General features: G+C 62.4%; 1 protein-coding gene across 1 annotated transcript in view; it reads left to right on the forward strand.

The window, feature by feature from the left end:
* Positions 1–17,806, forward strand: part of LOC140411507 (serum response factor-like) — a 272,442-nt gene that overhangs the window by 104,124 nt on the left and 150,512 nt on the right. Inside the window, exon 6 of the mRNA XM_072500592.1 lies at positions 5,886–6,180. Within this exon, the coding sequence (XP_072356693.1) occupies positions 5,886–6,180 (295 nt within the window). The remainder of the gene's footprint in view (positions 1–5,885; positions 6,181–17,806) is intronic.

Below are 17,806 nucleotides of genomic sequence, written 5' to 3' on the forward strand. Positions count from 1 at the left end.
GGCGGAGATCTAGTTAGTCCACAGGGCAGCTATATTCTGTCAGGTAAGAGGGGATGGAGGCTAGGCCAGTTACATGCTCCTCCTGTAGGATGTGGGTGGTGAGGGATACCACCGGTGTCCCCACTGACTATACCTGCGGGAAGTGCACCCAACTTCAGCTCCTCAAAGACCGTGTTAGGGAACTGGAGCTGAAGCGAGACTCCAGGAAGGTATGTTGCCTCCCGGGTGCCAGGGCCAGGGATGTCTCGGATCGTGTCTTCAGGATCCTTAAGGGGGAGGGGGGAGCAGCCAGAAGTCGTGGTGCATATTGGTACCAACGACATAGGTAGGAAAAGGGGTGTGGAGGTAATAAACAAGTTTAGGGAGTTAGGCTGGAAGTTAAAAGCCAGGACAGACAGAGTTGTCATCTCTGGTTTGTTGCCGGTGCCACGTGATAGCGAGGCTAGGAATAGGGAGAGAGTGCAGTTGAACACGTGGCTGCAGGAATGGTGTAGGAGGGAGGGCTTCAGGTATTTGGATAATTGGAGCGCATTCTGGGGAAGGTGGGACCTGTACAAGCAGGACGGGTTGCATCTGAACCAGAGGGGCACCAATATCCTGGGAGGGAGGTTTTCTAGTACTCTTCGGGAGGGTTTAAACTAATTTGGCAGGGGAATGGGAACCGGATTTGTAGTCCAGCAACTAAGGTAGCCGATATTCAGGACGCCAAAGCGTGTAGTGAGGCAGTGGGGAAGGGAACACTGACAAAGGAGAGTACTTGCAGGCACGGAGATGGGTTGAAGTGTGTATACTTCAACGCAAGAAGCATCAGGAATAAGGTGGGTGAACTTAAGGCATGGATCGGTACTTGGGACTACGATGTGGTGGCCATCACGGAAACTTGGATAGAAGAGGGGCCGAAATGGTTGTTGGAGGTCCCTGGTTATAGATGTTTCAATAAGATTAGGGAGGGTGGTAAAAGAGGTGGGGGGGTGGCATTATTAATTAGAGATAGTATAACAGCTGCAGAAACGCAGTTCGAGGAGTATCACCCTAATGAGGTAGTATGGGTTGAAGTCAGAAATAGGAAAGGAGCAGTCACCGTGTTAGGAGTTTTCTATAGGCCCCCCAATAGTAGCAGAGATGTGGAGGAACAGATTGGGAAACAGATTTTGGAAAGGTGCAGAAGTCATAGGGTAGTAGTCATGGGCGACTTTAACTTCCCAAATATTGAGTGGAAACTCTTTAGATCAAATAGTTTGGATGGGGTGGTGTTTGTGCAATGTGTCCAGGAAGCTTTTCTAACACAGTATGTAGATTGTCCGACCAGAGGAGGGGCAATATTGGATTTAGTACTGGGTAATGAGCCAGGGCAAGTGATAGATTTGTTAGTGGGGGAGCATTTTGGAGATAGTGACCACAATTCTGTGACTTTCACTTTAGTAATGGAGAGGGATAGGTACGTGCAACAGGGCAAGGTTTACAATTGGGGGAAGGGTAAATACGATGTTGTCAGACAAGAATTGAAGTGCATAAGTTGGGAACATAGGCTGGCAGGGAAGGACACAAGTGAAATGTGGAACTTATTCAAGGAACAGGTGCTACGTGTCCTTGATATGTATGTCCCTGTCAGGCAGGGAAGAGATGGTCGAGTGAGGGAACCATGTTTGACAAGAGAGGTTGAATGTCTTGTTAAGAGGAAAAAGGTGACTTATGTAAGGCTGAGGAAACAAGGTTCAGACAGGGCATTGGAGGGATACAAGATAGCCAGGAGGGAACTGAAGAAAGGGATTAGGAGAGCTAAGAGAGGGCATGAACAATCTTTGGCGGGTAGGATCAAGGAAAACCCCAAGGCCTTTTACACATATGTGAGAAATATGAGAATGACTAGAGCGAGGGTAGGTCCGATCAAGGCTGGTAGCGGGAGATTGTGTATTGAGTCTGAAGAGATAGGAGAAGTCTTGAACGAGTACTTTTCTTCTGTATTTACAAATGAGAGGGGCGATATTGTTGGAGAGGACAGTGTGAAACAGATTGGTAAGCTCGAGGAAATACTTGTTAGGAAGGAAGATGTGCTGGGCATTTTGAAAAACTTGAGGATAGACAAGTCCCCCGAGCCTGACGGGATATATCCAAGGATTCTATGGGAAGCAAGAGATGAAATTGCAGAGCCGTTGGCAATGATCTTTTCGTCCTCACTGTCAACAGGGGTGGTACCAGGGGATTGGAGAGTGGCGAATGTCGTGCCCCTGTTCAAAAAGGGGACTAGGGATAACCCTGGGAATTACAGGCCAGTTAGTCTTACTTCGGTGGTAGGCAAAGTAATGGAAAGGGTACTGAAGGATAGGATTTCTGAGCATCTGGAAAGACACTGCTTGATTAGGGATAGTCAGCACGGATTTGTGAGGGGTAGGTCTTGCCTTACAAATCTTATTGAATTCTTTGAGGAGGTGACCAAGCATGTGGATGAAGGTAAAGCAGTGGATGTAGTGTACATGGATTTTAGTAAGGCATTTGATAAAGTTCCCCATGGTAGGCTTCTGCAGAAAGTAAGGAGGCATGGGATAGTGGGAAATTTGGCCAGTTGGATAACGAACTGGCTAACCGATAGAAGTCAGAGAGTGGTGGTGGATGGCAAATATTCAGCCTGGATCCCAGTTACCAGTGGCGTACCGCAGGGATCAGTTCTGGGTCCTCTGCTGTTTGTGATTTTCATTAATGACTTGGATGAGGGAGTTGAAGGGTGGGTCAGTAAATTTGCAGACGATACGAAGGTTGGTGGAGTTGTGGATAGTAAGGAGCGCTGTTGTCGGCTGCAAAGAGACATAGATAGGATGCAGAGCTGGGCTGAGAAGTGGCAGATGGAGTTTAACCCTGAAAAGTGTGAGGTTGTCCATTTTGGAAGGACAAATATGAATGCGGAATACAGGGTTAACGGTAGAGTTCTTGGCAATGTGGAGGAGCAGAGAGATCTTGGGGTCTATGTTCATACATCTTTGAAAGTTGCCACTCAAGTGGATAGAGCTGTGAAGAAGGCCTATGGTGTGCTCGCGTTCATTAACAGAGGGATTGAATTTAAGAGCCGTGAGGTGATGATGCAGCTGTACAAAACTTTGGTAAGGCCACATTTGGAGTACTGTGTACAGTTCTGGTCGCCTCATTTTAGGAAGGACGTGGAAGCTTTGGAAAAGGTGCAAAGAAGATTTACCAGGATGTTGCCTGGAATGGAGAGTAGGTCTTACGAGGAAAGGTTGAGGGTGCTAGGCCTTTTCTCATTGGAACGGAGAAGGATGAGGGACGACTTGATAGAGGTTTATAAGATGATCAGGGGAATAGATAGAGTAGACAGTCAGAGACTTTTTCCCCGGGTGGAACAAACCATTACAAGGGGACATAAATTTAAGGTGAAAGGTGGAAGATATAGGAGGGATATCAGAGGTAGGTTCTTTACCCAGAGAGTAGTGGGGGCATGGAATGCACTGCCTGTGGAAGTAGTTGAGTCGGAAACATTAGGGACCTTCAAGCAGCTATTGGATAGGTACATGGATTACGGTAAAATGATATAGTGTAGATTTATTTGTTCTCAAGGGCAGCACGGTAGCATTGTGGATAGCACAATTGCTTCACAGCTCCAGGGTCCCAGGTTCGATTCCGGCTTGGGTCACTGTCTGTGCGGAGTCTGCACGTCCTCCCCGTGTCTGCGTGGGTTTCCTCCGGGTGCTCCGGTTTCCTTCCACGGTCCAAAGATGTGCGGGTTAGGTGAATTGGCCAATGATAAATTGCCCTTAATGTCCAAATTGCCCTTGGTGTTGGATGGAGGTGTTGAGTTTGGGTAGGGTGCTCTTTCCAAGAGCCGGTGCAGACTCAAAGGGCCGAATGGCCTCCTTCTGCACTGTAAGTTCAATGATAATCAATGATTAATCTGGGACAAAGGTTCAGCACAACATCGTGGGCCGAAGGGCCTGTTCTGTGCTGTATTTTCTATGTACTATGTACAGCTTTACCCCCATTACAGACATACCCCCAATTACGCAGCTATGCCCCCCTGCTACACAGCCATAACCCGCCCATTATGCAGCCGTGCCCCTGGAGTTTGCACTTTCTCCCAGTGTGTGTGTGGGTTTCCTCCGGGTGCTCCGGTTTCCTCCCACAGTCCAAAGATGTGTAGATTCGGTGGATTGGCCACAATAAATTGCCCCTTAGTGTCCAAGGTAGTATGGTGAGGTTTCGGGGATAGGGTGGAGACTCTTTACAAGGGCCGGTGCAGACTCGATGGGCCTAATGGCCTCCTGCTATGTAAATTCTAAGATTATGCAGCCATGCCACCCCCGTACGCAGCCATACCCGCCCCTGTACGCAGCCATACCCGCCCCCGTACGCAGCCATACCCGCCCCCGTACGCAGCCATACCCGCCCCCGTACGCAGCCATACCCGCCCCCGTACGCAGCCATACCCGCCCCCGTACGCAGCCATACCCGCCCCCGTACGCAGCCATACCCGCCCCCGTACGCAGCCATACCCGCCCCCGTACGCAGCCATACCCGCCCCCGTACGCAGCCATACCCGCCCCAGTACGCAGCCATACCCGCCCCCGTACGCAGCCATACCCGCCCCCGTACGCAGCCATACCCGCCCCCGTACGCAGCCATACCCGACCCGTACGCAGCCATACCTGCCCCCGTACGCAGCCATACCTGCCCCCGTACGCAGCCATACCCGCCCCCGTACGCAGCCATACCCGCCCCCGTACGCAGCCATACCCGCCCCCGTACGCAGCCATACCCGCCCCCGTACGCAGCCATACCCGCCCCCGTACGCAGCCATACCCGCCCCCGTACGCAGCCATACCCGCCCCCGTACGCAGCCATACCCGCCCCCGTACGCAGCCATACCCGCCCCCGTACGCAGCCATACCCGCCCCCGTACGCAGCCATACCCGCCCCCGTACGCAGCCATACCCGCCCCCGTACGCAGCCATACCCGCCCCCGTACGCAGCCATACCCGCCCCCGTACGCAGCCATACCCGCCCCCGTACGCAGCCATACCCGCCCCCGTACGCAGCCATACCCGCCCCCGTACGCAGCCATACCCGCCCCCGTACGCAGCCATACCCGCCCCCGTACGCAGCCATACCCGCCCCCGTACGCAGCCATACCCGCCCCCGTACGCAGCCATACCCGCCCCCGTACGCAGCCATACCCGCCCCCGTACGCAGCCATACCCGCCCCCGTACGCAGCCATACCCGCCCCCGTACGCAGCCATACCCGCCCCCGTACGCAGCCATACCCGCCCCGTACGCAGCCATACCCGCCCCCGTACGCAGCCATACCCGCCCCCGTACGCAGCCATACCCGCCCCCGTACGCAGCCATACCCGCCCCCGTACGCAGCCATACCCGCCCCCGTACGCAGCCATACCCGCCCCCGTACGCAGCCATACCCGCCCCCGTACGCAGCCATACCCGCCCCCGTACGCAGCCACACCCGCCCCCGTACGCAGCCATACCCGCCCCCGTACGCAGCCGTATCCGCCCCCGTACGCAGCCATACCCGCCCCCCCGTACGCAGCCATACCCGCCCCCGTACGCAGCCGTATCCGCCCCCGTACGCAGCCATACCCGCCCCCGTACGCAGCCATACCCGCCCCCCCGTACGCAGCCATACCCGCCCCCCCCGTACGCAGCCGTACCCGCCCCCGTACGCAGCCGTATCCGCCCCCGTACGCAGCCGTATCCGCCCCCGTACGCAGCCGTATCCGCCCCCGTAGGCAGCCATACCCGCCCCCGTAGGCAGCCATTCCCGCCCCCGTACGCAGCCATACCCGCCCCACATACGCAGCCATACACGTCCCCGTACGTTGTAATACCAGCCACTTTACGCAGTCATACCAGCCCCTGTATGCAGCCATACCCGCCCCAGTACGCAGCCATTCCCCTCCCTAATTTTGAAGCTCTGTTCCCCTCCCACCAATGTGTGTGTGTGTGTCCATCCGGTCCCTGGCTCAGTTTGTTGTATATTTTCCCTCTGACAGGTACAGCATTACCAGGCACACCAACCATCCCAATTGGTCAGCTACAGCAACATTCCCTGTCCATCCAGGGTCAACAGGGTCAGGTGGTGACCAGTCAGTCGCAGCAAGGACAACAGACAGTCTTTCGCTTCCCAGCATCTGCAGGCGGACAGATCGTCTCCATCCCAGGCGAGTGTCTCTGTGTGGGGTCCGGCTCTGTGTGGGGTCCGGCTCTGTGTGGGGTCCGGCTCTGTGTGGGGTCCGGCTCTGTGTGGGGTCCGGCTCTGTGTGGGGTCCGGCTCTGTGTGGGGTCCGGCTCTGTGTGGGGTCCGGCTCTGTGTGGGGTCCGGCTCTGTGTGGGGTCCGGCTCTGTGTGGGGTCCGGCTCTGTGTGGGGTCCGGCTCTGTGTGGGGTCCGGCTCTGTGTGGGGTCCGGCTCTGTGTAGAGTTCGGGATGGAGCGAGAGCGGGAGATGGGGGGGTCCTGGGAGGGAGAGAGAGCGGGAGATGGGGGGGTCCTGGGAGGGAGAGAGAGCGGGAGATGGGGGGGTCCTGGGAGGGAGCGGGAGATGGGGGGGTCCTGGGAGGGAGCGAGAGCGGGAGATGGGGGGGTCCTGGGAGGGAGAGAGAGCGGGAGATGGGGGGGTCCTGGGAGGGAGCGGGAGATGGGGGGGTCCTGGGAGGGAGTGAGAGCGGGAGATGGGGGGGTCCTGGGAGGGAGCGGGAGATGGGGGGGTCCTGGGAGGGAGCGAGAGATGGGGGGGTCCTGGGAGGGAGCGAGAGCGGGAGATGGGGGGGTCCTGGGAGGGAGCGAGAGCGGGAGATGGGGGGGTCCTGGGAGGGAGCGGGAGATGGGGGGGTCCTGGGAGGGAGCGAGAGCGGGAGATGGGGAGGCCCTGGGAGGGAGCGGGAGCGGGAGATGGGGGGGTCCTGGGAGGGAGCGGGAGATGGGGGGGTCCTGGGAGGGAGCGAGAGCGGGAGATGGGGGGGTCCTGGGAGGGAGCGAGAGATGGGGAGGCCCTGGGAGGGAGCGGGAGATGGGGAGGTCCTGGGAGGGAGAGAGAGCGGGAGATGGGGGGGTCCTGGGAGGGAGCGAGAGATGGGGAGGCCCTGGGAGGGAGCGGGAGATGGGGAGGCCCTGGGAGGGAGCGAGAGATGGGGGGTCCTGGGAGGGAGCGAGAGATGGGGGGGTCCTGGGAGGGAGCGGGAGCGGGAGATGGGGGGGTCCTGGGAGGGAGCGGGAGATGGGGGGGTCCTGGGAGGGAGCGAGAGCGGGAGATGGGGGGGTCCTGGGAGGGAGCGGGAGATGGGGGGGGTCCTGGGAGGGAGAGAGAGCGGGAGATGGGGGGGTCCTGGGAGGGAGCGAGAGCGGGAGATGGGGGGGTCCTGGGAGGGAGCGAGAGCGGGAGATGGGGGGGTCCTGGGAGGGAGCGAGAGCGGGAGATGGGGGGGTCCTGGGAGGGAGCGGGAGATGGGGGGGTCCTGGGAGGGAGAGAGAGCGGGAGATGGGGGGGTCCTGGGAGGGAGCGGGAGATGGGGGGGGTCCTTGGAGGGAGTGAGAGCGGGAGATGGGGGGGTCCTGGGAGGGAGCGGGAGATGGGGGGGTCCTGGGAGGGAGCGAGAGCGGGAGATGGGGGGGTCCTGGGAGGGAGCGGGAGATGGGGGGGTCCTGGGAGGGAGCGAGAGAAGGGGGGGTCCTGGGAGGGAGCGAGAGCGGGAGATGGGGGGGTCCTGGGAGGGAGCGAGAGCAGGAGATGGGGGGGTCCTGGGAGGGAGCGGGAGATGGGGGGGGTCCTGGGAGGGAGAGAGAGCGGGAGATGGGGGGGTCCTGGGAGGGAGCGGGAGATGGGGGGGTCCTGGGAGGGAGTGAGAGCGGGAGATGGGGGGGTCCTGGGAGGGAGCGGGAGATGGGGGGGTCCTGGGAGGGAGCGAGAGATGGGGGGGTCCTGGGAGGGAGCGAGAGCGGGAGATGGGGGGGGTCCTGGGAGGGAGCGAGAGCGGGAGATGGGGGGGTCCTGGGAGGGAGCGGGAGATGGGGGGGTCCTGGGAGGGAGCGAGAGCGGGAGATGGGGGGGTCCTGGGAGGGAGCGGGAGATGGGGGGGTCCTGGGAGGGAGCGGGAGCGGGAGATGGGGGGGTCCTGGGAGGGAGCGGGAGCGGGAGATGGGGGGGTCCTGGGAGGGAGCGGGAGATGGGGGGGTCCTGGGAGGGAGCGAGAGATGGGGGGGTCCTGGGAGGGAGAGAGAGCGGGAGATGGGGAGGCCCTGGGAGGGAGCGGGAGATGGGGGGGTCCTGGGAGGGAGCGGGAGATGGGGGGGTCCTGGGAGGGAGCGAGAGCGGGAGATGGGGGGGTCCTGGGAGGGAGCGAGAGCGGGAGATGGGGAGGTCCTGGGAGGGAGAGAGAGCGGGAGATGGGGGGGTCCTGGGAGGGAGCGAGAGCGGGAGATGGGGAGGCCCTGGGAGGGAGCGAGAGCGGGAGATGGGGGGGTCCTGGGAGGGGGCGAGAGCGAGAGATGGGGAGGCCCTGGGAGGGAGCGAGAGCGGGAGATGGGGGGGTCCTGGGAGGGAGCGAGAGCGGGAGATGGGGGGGTCCTGGGAGGGGGCGAGAGCGAGAGATGGGGAGGCCCTGGGAGGGAGCGGGAGATGGGGAGGCCCTGGGAGGGAGCGAGAGATGGGGGGGTCCTGGGAGGGAGCGAGAGATGGGGGGGTCCTGGGAGGGAGCGGGAGCGGGAGATGGGGGGGTCCTGGGAGGGAGTGAGAGCGGGAGATGGGGGGGTCCTGGGAGGGAGCGGGAGATGGGGGGGTCCTGGGAGGGAGCGGGAGCGGGAGATGGGGGGGTCCTGGGAGGGAGCGAGAGATGGGGGGGTCCTGGGAGGGAGCGAGAGATGGGGGGGTCCTGGGAGGGAGTGAGAGCGGGAGATGGGGGGGTCCTGGGAGGGAGCGGGAGATGGGGGGGTCCTGGGAGGGAGCGGGAGATGGGGGGGTCCTGGGAGGGAGCGAGAGATGGGGGGGTCCTGGGAGGGAGCGAGAGCGGGAGATGGGGGGGTCCTGGGAGGGAGCGAGAGCGGGAGATGGGGGGGTCCTGGGAGGGAGCGGGAGATGGGGGGGTCCTGGGAGGGAGCGAGAGCGGGAGTTGGGGAGGCCCTGGGAGGGAGCGGGAGCGGGAGATGGGGGGGGTCCTGGGAGGGAGCGGGAGATGGGGGGGTCCTGGGAGGGAGCGAGAGATGGGGGGGTCCTGGGAGGGAGCGAGAGCGGGAGATGGGGGGGTCCTGGGAGGGAGCGAGAGATGGGGAGGCCCTGGGAGGGAGCGAGAGATGGGGGGGTCCTGGGAGGGAGCGAGAGATGGGGGGGTCCTGGGAGGGAGAGAGAGCGGGAGATGGGGGGGTCCTGGGAGGGAGCGAGAGATGGGGGGGTCCTGGGAGGGAGCGGGAGCGGGAGATGTGGGGGTCCTGGGAGGGAGCGGGAGATGGGGGGGTCCTGGGAGGGAGCGAGAGATGGGGGGGTCCTGGGAGGGAGCGAGAGATGGGGGGGTCCTGGGAGGGAGCGGGAGCGGGAGATGGGGGGGTCCTGGGAGGGAGCGGGAGATGGGGGGGTCCTGGGAGGGAGCGAGAGATGGGGGGGTCCTGGGAGGGAGCGAGAGATGGGGGAGTCCTGGGAGGGAGCCGGAGCGGGAGATGGGGGGGTCCTGGGAGGGAGCGAGAGATGGGGGGGTCCTGGGAGGGAGCGGGAGCGGGAGATGGGGGGGTCCTGGGAGGGAGCGGGAGATGGGGGGGTCCTGGGAGGGAGCGAGAGCGGGAGATGGGGGGGTCCTGGGAGGGAGCGAGAGCGGGAGATGGGGGGGTCCTGGGAGGGAGTGGGAGATGGGGGGGTCCTGGGAGGGAGCGAGAGCGGGAGATGGGGGGGTCCTGGGAGGGAGCGAGAGCGGGAGATGGGGAGGTCCTGGGAGGGAGCGAGAGCGGGAGATGGGGGGGTCCTGGGAGGGAGCGGGAGATGGGGGGGTCCTGGGAGGGGGCGAGAGCGGGAGATGGGGGGGTCCTGGGAGGGAGCGGGAGATGGGGGGGTCCTGGGAGGGAGAGAGAGCGGGAGATGGGGGGTTCCTGGGAGGGAGCGGGAGATGGGGGGGTCCTGGGAGGGGGCGAGAGCGGGAGATGGGGGGGTCCTGGGAGGGAGCGGGAGATGGGGGGGTCCTGGGAGGGGGCGAGAGCGGGAGATGGGGGGGTCCTGGGAGGGAGCGGGAGATGGGGAGGTCCTGGGAGGGAGCGGGAGATGGGGGGGTCCTGGGAGGGGGCGAGAGCGGGAGATGGGGGGGTCCTGGGAGGGAGCGGGAGATGGGGGGGTCCTGGGAGGGAGAGAGAGCGGGAGATGGGGGGGGTCCTGGGAGGGAGCGGGAGATGGGGGGGTCCTGGGAGGGGGCGAGAGCGGGAGATGGGGGGGTCCTGGGAGGGAGCGGGAGATGGGGGGTCCTGGGAGGGGGCGAGAGCGGGAGATGGGGGGTCCTGGGAGGGAGCGGGAGATGGGGGGGTCCTGGGAGGGAGCGAGAGCGGGAGATGGGGAGGGTCCTGGGAGGGAGTGAGAGCGGGAGATGGGGAGGCCCTGGGAGGGGGCGAGAGCGGGAGATGGGGGGTCCTGGGAGGGAGAGAGAGCGGGAGATGGGGAGGCCCTGGGAGGGGGCGAGAGCGGGAGATGGGGGGGTCCTGGGAGAGAGAGCGGGAGTGGGAGATGGGGGGGTCCTGGGAGGGAGCGGGAGATGGGGAGGCCCTGGGAGGGGGCGAGAGCGGGAGATGGGGTGGTCCTGGGAGAGAGAGCGGGAATGGGAGATGGGGGTGTCCTGGGAGAGAGAGCGGGAGATGGGGAGGCCCTGGGAGGGAGAGAGAGCGGGAGATGGGGGGTCCTGGGAGGGAGCGGGAGTGGGAGATGGGGGGGTCCTGGGAGGGAGCGGAAGATGGGGGAGGTCCTGGGAGGGAGCGAGAGTGGGAGATGGGGGGGGTCCTGGGAGGGAGCGGGAGATGGGGAGGGTCCTGGGAGGGAGCGGGAGATGGGGAGGGTCCTGGGAGGGAGCGGGAGATGGGGAGGGTCCTGGGAGGGAGCGGGAGATGGGGGGGTCTTGGGAGGGAGCGAGAGCGGGAGATGGGGGGGTCCTGGGAGGGAGCGGGAGATGGGGGGGTCCTGGGAGGGAGCGAGAGATGGGAGGGTCCTGGGAGGGAGCGGGAGATGGGGAGGGTCCTGGGAGGGAGCGGGAGATGGGGAGGGTCCTGGGAGGGAGCGGGAGATGGGGGGGTCCTGGGAGGGAGAGAGAGCGGGAGATGGGGGGGTCCTGGGAGGGAGCGAGAGCGGGAGATGGGGGGGTCCTGGGAGGGAGCGGGAGATGGGGAGGGTCCTGGGAGGGAGCGGGAGATGGGGAGGGTCCTGGGAGGGAGCGGGAGATGGGGAGGGTCCTGGGAGGGAGCGAGAGCGGGAGATGGGGGAGGTCCTGGGAGGGAACGAGAGCGGGAGATGGGGGGGTCCTGGGAGGGAGCGAGAGCGGGAGATGGGGGGGTCCTGGGAGGGAGCGGGAGATGGGGAGGGTCCTGGGAGGGAGCGGGAGATGGGGAGGGTCCTGGGAGGGAGCGGGAGATGGGGAGGGTCCTGGGAGGGAGCGGGAGATGGGGGGGTCTTGGGAGGGAGCGAGAGCGGGAGATGGGGGGGTCCTGGGAGGGAGCGAGAGCGAGAGATGGGGGGGTCCTGGGAGGGAGCGAGAGATGGGGAGGGTCCTGGGAGGGAGCGGGAGATGGGGGGGTCCTGGGAGGGAGCGGGAGCGGGAGATGGGGAGGTCCTGGGAGGGAGAGAGAGCGGGAGATGGGGGGGTCCTGGGAGGGAGCGGGAGCGGGAGATGGGGGGGTCCTGGGAGGGAGCGGGAGATGGGGGGGTCCTGGGAGGGAGCGGGAGATGGGGAGGGTCCTGGGAGGGAGCGGGAGATGGGGGGGTCCTGGGAGGGAGCGGGAGCGGGAGATGGGGAGGTCCTGGGAGGGAGAGAGAGCGGGAGATGGGGGGGTCCTGGGAGGGAGCGGGAGATGGGGGGGTCCTGGGAGGGAGCGGGAGATGGGGGGGTCCTGGGAGTGAGCGAGAGCGGGAGATGGGGAGGGTTCTGGGAGGGAGCGGGAGCGGGAGATGGGGAGGTCCTGGGAGGGAGCGAGAGCGGGAGATGGGGGGGTCCTGGGAGGGAGAGAGAGCGGGAGATGGGGGGTCCTGGGAGGGAGCGAGAGCGGGAGATGGGGATGTTCTGGGAGGGAGCGGGAGATGGGGATGTTCTGGGAGGGAGCGAGAGATGGGGGGCTCCTGGGTGGGATCGGGAGATGGGGAGGTTCTGGGAGGATAGGATAGAGAGAGTGCACAGGACAGGGTGGGATAGAGGGAGGTGGAGAGGTTGGGATGGAGTCTGGGAGCAGGATGGAGAGAGGTGGTTTGGGATTTGTTAATTGTCACGTGTACCGAGGTGCAGTGAAACGTATTGTTCTGCGAGCAACTCAAACAGATCATTTAGTGCATGAAAAAGAAAATACATAATAGCGCAACACAAGGCACACAATGTAATACATAACACCGGCATTGGGTGAAGCATACAGGGTGCAGTGTTAATCAGGTCAGTCCATAAGAGGGTCGTGTAGGAGTCTGGTGACAGCGGGGAAGAAGCTGTTTTTGAGTCTGTTCGTGCGTGTTCTCAGACTTCTGTATCTCCTGCCCAATGGAAGAAGTTGGAAGAGTGAGTAAGCCGGGTGGGATGGGTCTATGATTATACTGCCCGCTTTCCCCAGGCAGCGGGAGGTGTAGATGGAGTCAATGGATGGGAGGCAGGTCTGGGGGTGGGACGGAGAGATGGGGTGGATGGAGGACGGGGAAGGGGGCTGGGCGAGAGGTTCCGGGGGAGCGGGAGGGTGATCAGTGGGGTGAGAGAATGATGGCTTAGTGATGGCCCAGCTCCTTGATCTTCCTTGGACCATTTTTGGAAAACGATTTTTCCAAATGGACTCGATGTGAAAGCGGCCTTTTGGATAATCCTTCAAAATGAAAAAATAAAGCACCTAAGTTACAGCAGTGTTATTAATCACTGCCCCCGGTCCCCCCCAGTTGCCTCTGTGCTCCCCCCAGTTGTCTCTGTGCTCCCCCCAGTTGTCTGTGTGCTCCCCCCAGTTGTCTGTGTGCTCCCCCCAGTTGTCTCAGTGCTTCCCCCAGTTGTCTGTGTGCTGCCCCCAGTTGTCTCAGTGCTTCCCCCAGTTGTCTGTGTGCTGCCCCCAGTTGTCTGTGTGCTCCCCCCAGTTGTCTGTGTGGTCCCCCCAGTTGTCTGTGTGCTGCCCCCAGTTGTCTCAGTGCTTCCCCCAGTTGTCTGTGTGCTGCCCCAGTTGTCTGTGTGGTCCCCCCAGTTGTCTGTGTGCTCCCCCCAGTTGTCTCAGTGCTTCCCCCAGTTGTCTGTGTGCTGCCCCCAGTTGTCTGTGTGGTCCCCCCAGTTGTCTCAGTGCTTCCCCCAGTTGTCTGTGTGCTGCCCCAGTTGTCTGTGTGGTCCCCCCCAGTTGTCTGTGTGCTCCCCCCAGTTGTCTCAGTGCTTCCCCCAGTTGTCTGTGTGCTGCCCCCAGTTGTCTGTGTGGTCCCCCCAGTTGTCTCAGTGCTTCCCCCAGTTGTCTGTGTGGTCCCCCCAGTTGTCTGTGTGGTCCCCCCAGTTGTCTGTGTGCTCCCCCCAGTTGTCTGTGTGGTCCCCCCAGTTGTCTGTGTGGTCCCCCCAGTTGTCTGTGTGCTGCCCCCAGTTGTCTGTGTGCTCCCCCCAGTTGTCTGTGTGGTCCCCCCAGTTGTCTGTGTGCTCCCCCCAGTTGTCTGTGTGGTCCCCCCAGTTGTCTGTGTGCTGCCCCCAGTTGTCTCAGTGCTCCCCCCAGTTGTCTGTGTGCTCCCCCCAGTTGTCTCTGTGCTCCCCCCAGTTGTCTCTGTGCTCCCCCCAGTTGTCTGTGTGCTGCCCCCAGTTGTCTGTGTGGTCCCCCCAGTTGTCTGTGTGCTCCCCCCAGTTGTCTGTGTGCTCCCCCCAGTTGTCTGTGTGCTCCCCCCAGTTGTCTGTGTGGTCCCCCCAGTTGTCTGTGTGGTCCCCCCAGTTGTCTGTGTGGTCCCCCCAGTTGTCTGTGTGGTCCCCCCAGTTGTCTGTGTGCTGCCCCCAGTTGTCTCAGTGCTTCCCCCAGTTGTCTCAGTGCTTCCCCCAGTTGTCTGTGTGCTCCCCCCAGTTGTCTGTGTGCTCCCCCCAGTTGTCTGTGTGCTCCCCCCAGTTGTCTGTGTGCTCCCCCCCGTTGTCTGTGTGCTCCCCCCCGTTGTCTGTGTGCTCCCCCCCGTTGTCTGTGTGCTCCCCCCAGTTGTCTGTGTGCTCCCCCCAGTTGTCTGTGTGCTCCCCCCAGTTGTCTGTGTGCTTCCCCCAGTTGTCTGTGTGCTCCCCCCAGTTGTCTGTGTGCTCCCCCCAGTTGTCTGTGTGCTCCCCCCAGTTGTCTGTGTGCTGCCCCCAGTTGTCTGTGTGCTGCCCCCAGTTGTCTGTGTGCTTCCCCCAGTTGTCTGTGTGCTCCCCCCAGTTGTCTGTGTGCTCCCCCCAGTTGTCTGTGTGCTCCCCCCAGTTGTCTGTGTGCTTCCCCCAGTTGTCTCTGTGCTCCCCCCAGTTGTCTGTGTGCTCCCCCAGTTGTCTGTGTGCTCCCCCCAGTTGTCTCTGTACTCCCCCCAGTTGTCTCTGTGCTCCCCCCAGTTGTCTGTGTGCTCCCCCCAGTTGTCTGTGTGCTCCCCCAGTTGTCTCTGTGCTCCCCCCAGTTGTCTCTGTGCTCCCCCCAGTTGTCTGTGTGCTCCCCTCAGTTGTCTGTGTGCTCCCCCCAGTTGTCTCTGTGCTTCCCCCAGTTGTCTCTGTGCTTCCCCCAGTTGTCTGTGTGCTCCCCCCAGTTGTCTGTGTGCTGCCCCCAGTTGTCTGTGTGCTGCCCCCAGTTGTCTCTGTGCTCCCCCCAGTTGTCTCTGTGCTCCCCCCAGTTGTCTGTGTGCTCCCCCCAGTTGTCTGTGTGCTCCCCCAGTTGTCTCTGTGCTCCCCCCAGTTGTCTGTGTGCTCCCCCCAGTTGTCTGTGTGCTTCCCCCAGTTGTCTGTGTGCTCCCCCCAGTTGTCTCTGTGCTCCCCCCAGTTGTCTCTGTGCTTCCCCCAGTTTTCTGTGTGCTCCCCCCCGTTGTCTGTGTGGTCCCCCCAGTTGTCTGTGTGCTCCCCCCAGTTGTCTGTGTGCTGCCCCCAGTTGTCTGTGTGCTCCCCCAGTTGTCTGTGTGCTCCCCCCAGTTGTCTGTGTGCTCCCCCCAGTTGTCTGTGTGCTCCCCCCAGTTGTCTGTGTGCTCCCCCCAGTTGTCTGTGTGCTCCCCCCAGTTGTCTGTGTGGTCCCCCCAGTTGTCTGTGTGCTCCCCCCAGTTGTCTGTGTGCTCCCCCAGTTGTCTGTGTGCTCCCCCCAGTTGTCTGTGTGCTCCCCCCAGTTGACTGTGTGCTCCCCCCAGTTGTCTGTGTGGTCCCCCCAGTTGTCTGTGTGCTCCCCCCAGTTGTCTGTGTGCTCCCCCCAGTTGTCTGTGTGCTCCCCCCAGTTGTCTGTGTGCTCCCCCCAGTTGTCTGTGTGCTGCCCCCAGTTGTCTGTGTGCTCCCCCAGTTGTCTGTGTGCTCCCCCCAGTTGTATGTGTGCTCCCCCCAGTTGTCTGTGTGCTCCCCCCAGTTGTCTGTGTGCTCCCCCCAGTTGTCTGTGTGCTCCCCCCAGTTGTCTGTGTGCTCCCCCAGTTGTCTGTGTGCTCCCCCCAGTTGTCTGTGTGCTCCCCCCAGTTGTCTGTGTGCTCCCCCCAGTTGTCTGTGTGCTCCCCCCAGTTGTCTGTGTGCTCCCCCCAGTTGTCTGTGTGCTCCCCCCAGTTGTCTGTGTGCTCCCCCCAGTTGTCTGTGTGCTCCCCCCAGTTTTCTGTGTGCTCCCCCCAGTTGTCTCTGTGCTCCCCCCAGTTGTCTGTGTGCTCCCCCCAGTTGTCTCTGTGCTCCCCCCAGTTGTCTGTGTGCTCCCCCCAGTTTTCTGTGTGCTCCCCCCAGTTTTCTGTGTGCTCCCCCCAGTTGTCTCTGTGCTCCCCCCAGTTGTCTCTGTGCTCCCCCCAGTTTTCTGTGTGCTCCCCCCTGTTTTCTGTGTGCTCCCCCCAGTTGTGTCTGTGCTCCCCCCAGTTGTCTGTGTGCTCCCCCCAGTTGTCTGTGTGCTCCCCCCAGTTGTCTGTGTGCTCCCCCCAGTTTTCTGTGTGCTCCCCCCAGTTTTCTGTGTGCTCCCCCCAGTTGTCTCTGTGCTCCCCCCAGTTGTCTGTGTGCTCCCCCCAGTTGTCTGTGTGCTCCCCCCAGTTGTCTGTGTGCTCCCCCCAGTTGTCTCTGTGCTCCCCCCAGTTGTCTGTGTGCTCCCCCCAGTTGTCTGTGTGCTCCCCCCAGTTGTCTGTGTGGTCCCCCCAGTTGTCTCTGTGCTTCCCCCAGTTGTGTCTGTGCTCCCCCCAGTTGTCTGTGTGCTCCCCCCAGTTGTCTGTGTGCTCCCCCCAGTTGTCTGTGTGCTCCCCCCAGTTGTCTGTGTGCTCCCCCCAGTTGTCTGTGTGCTCCCCCCAGTTGTCTGTGTGGTCCCCCCAGTTGTCTGTGTGCTCCCCCCAGTTGTCTGTGTGGTCCCCCCAGTTGTCTGTGTGCTCCCCCCAGTTGTCTGTGTGCTCCCCCCAGTTGTCTGTGTGCTCCCCCCAGTTGTCTGTGTGCTCCCCCCAGTTGTCTGTGTGCTCCCCCCAGTTGTCTGTGTGCTTCCCCCAGTTGTCTGTGCTTCCCCCAGTTGTCTGTGTGCTTCCCCCAGTTGTCTGTGTGGTCCCCCCAGTTGTCTGTGTGGTCCCCCCAGTTGCCTGTGTGCTCCCCCCAGTTGCCTGTGTGCTCCCCCCAGTTGCCTGTGTGCTCCCCCCAGTTGCCTGTGTGCTCCCCCCAGTTGCCTGTGTGGTCCCTCCAGTTGCCTGTGTGCTTCCCCCAGTTGTCTGTGTGCTGCCCCCAGTTGCCTGTGTGCTTCCCCCAGTTGTCTGTGTGCTGCCCCCAGTTGTCTGTGTGGTCCCCCCAGTTGTCTGTGTGCTCCCCCCAGTTGTCTGTGTGCTCCCCCCAGTTGTCTGTGTGCTCCCCCCAGTTGTCTGTGTGCTCCCCCCAGTTGTCTGTGTGCTCCCCCAGTTGTCTGTGTGCTCCCCCCAGTTGTCTGTGTGCTCCCCCCAGTTGACTGTGTGCTCCCCCCAGTTGTCTGTGTGGTCCCCCCAGTTGTCTGTGTGCTCCCCCCAGTTGTCTGTGTGCTCCCCCCAGTTGTCTGTGTGCTCCCCCCAGTTGTCTGTGTGCTCCCCCCAGTTGTCTGTGTGCTGCCCCCAGTTGTCTGTGTGCTCCCCCAGTTGTCTGTGTGCTCCCCCCAGTTGTATGTGTGCTCCCCCCAGTTGTCTGTGTGCTCCCCCCAGTTGTCTGTGTGCTCCCCCCAGTTGTCTGTGTGCTCCCCCCAGTTGTCTGTGTGCTCCCCCAGTTGTCTGTGTGCTCCCCCCAGTTGTCTGTGTGCTCCCCCCAGTTGTCTGTGTGCTCCCCCCAGTTGTCTGTGTGCTCCCCCCAGTTGTCTGTGTGCTCCCCCCAGTTGTCTGTGTGCTCCCCCCAGTTGTCTGTGTGCTCCCCCCAGTTGTCTGTGTGCTCCCCCCAGTTTTCTGTGTGCTCCCCCCAGTTGTCTCTGTGCTCCCCCCAGTTGTCTGTGTGCTCCCCCCAGTTGTCTCTGTGCTCCCCCCAGTTGTCTGTGTGCTCCCCCCAGTT

The sequence above is a fragment of the Scyliorhinus torazame genome, chromosome 4 (genome assembly GCF_047496885.1).
Source record: "Scyliorhinus torazame isolate Kashiwa2021f chromosome 4, sScyTor2.1, whole genome shotgun sequence".
Lineage (NCBI taxonomy): Eukaryota > Metazoa > Chordata > Chondrichthyes > Carcharhiniformes > Scyliorhinidae > Scyliorhinus > Scyliorhinus torazame.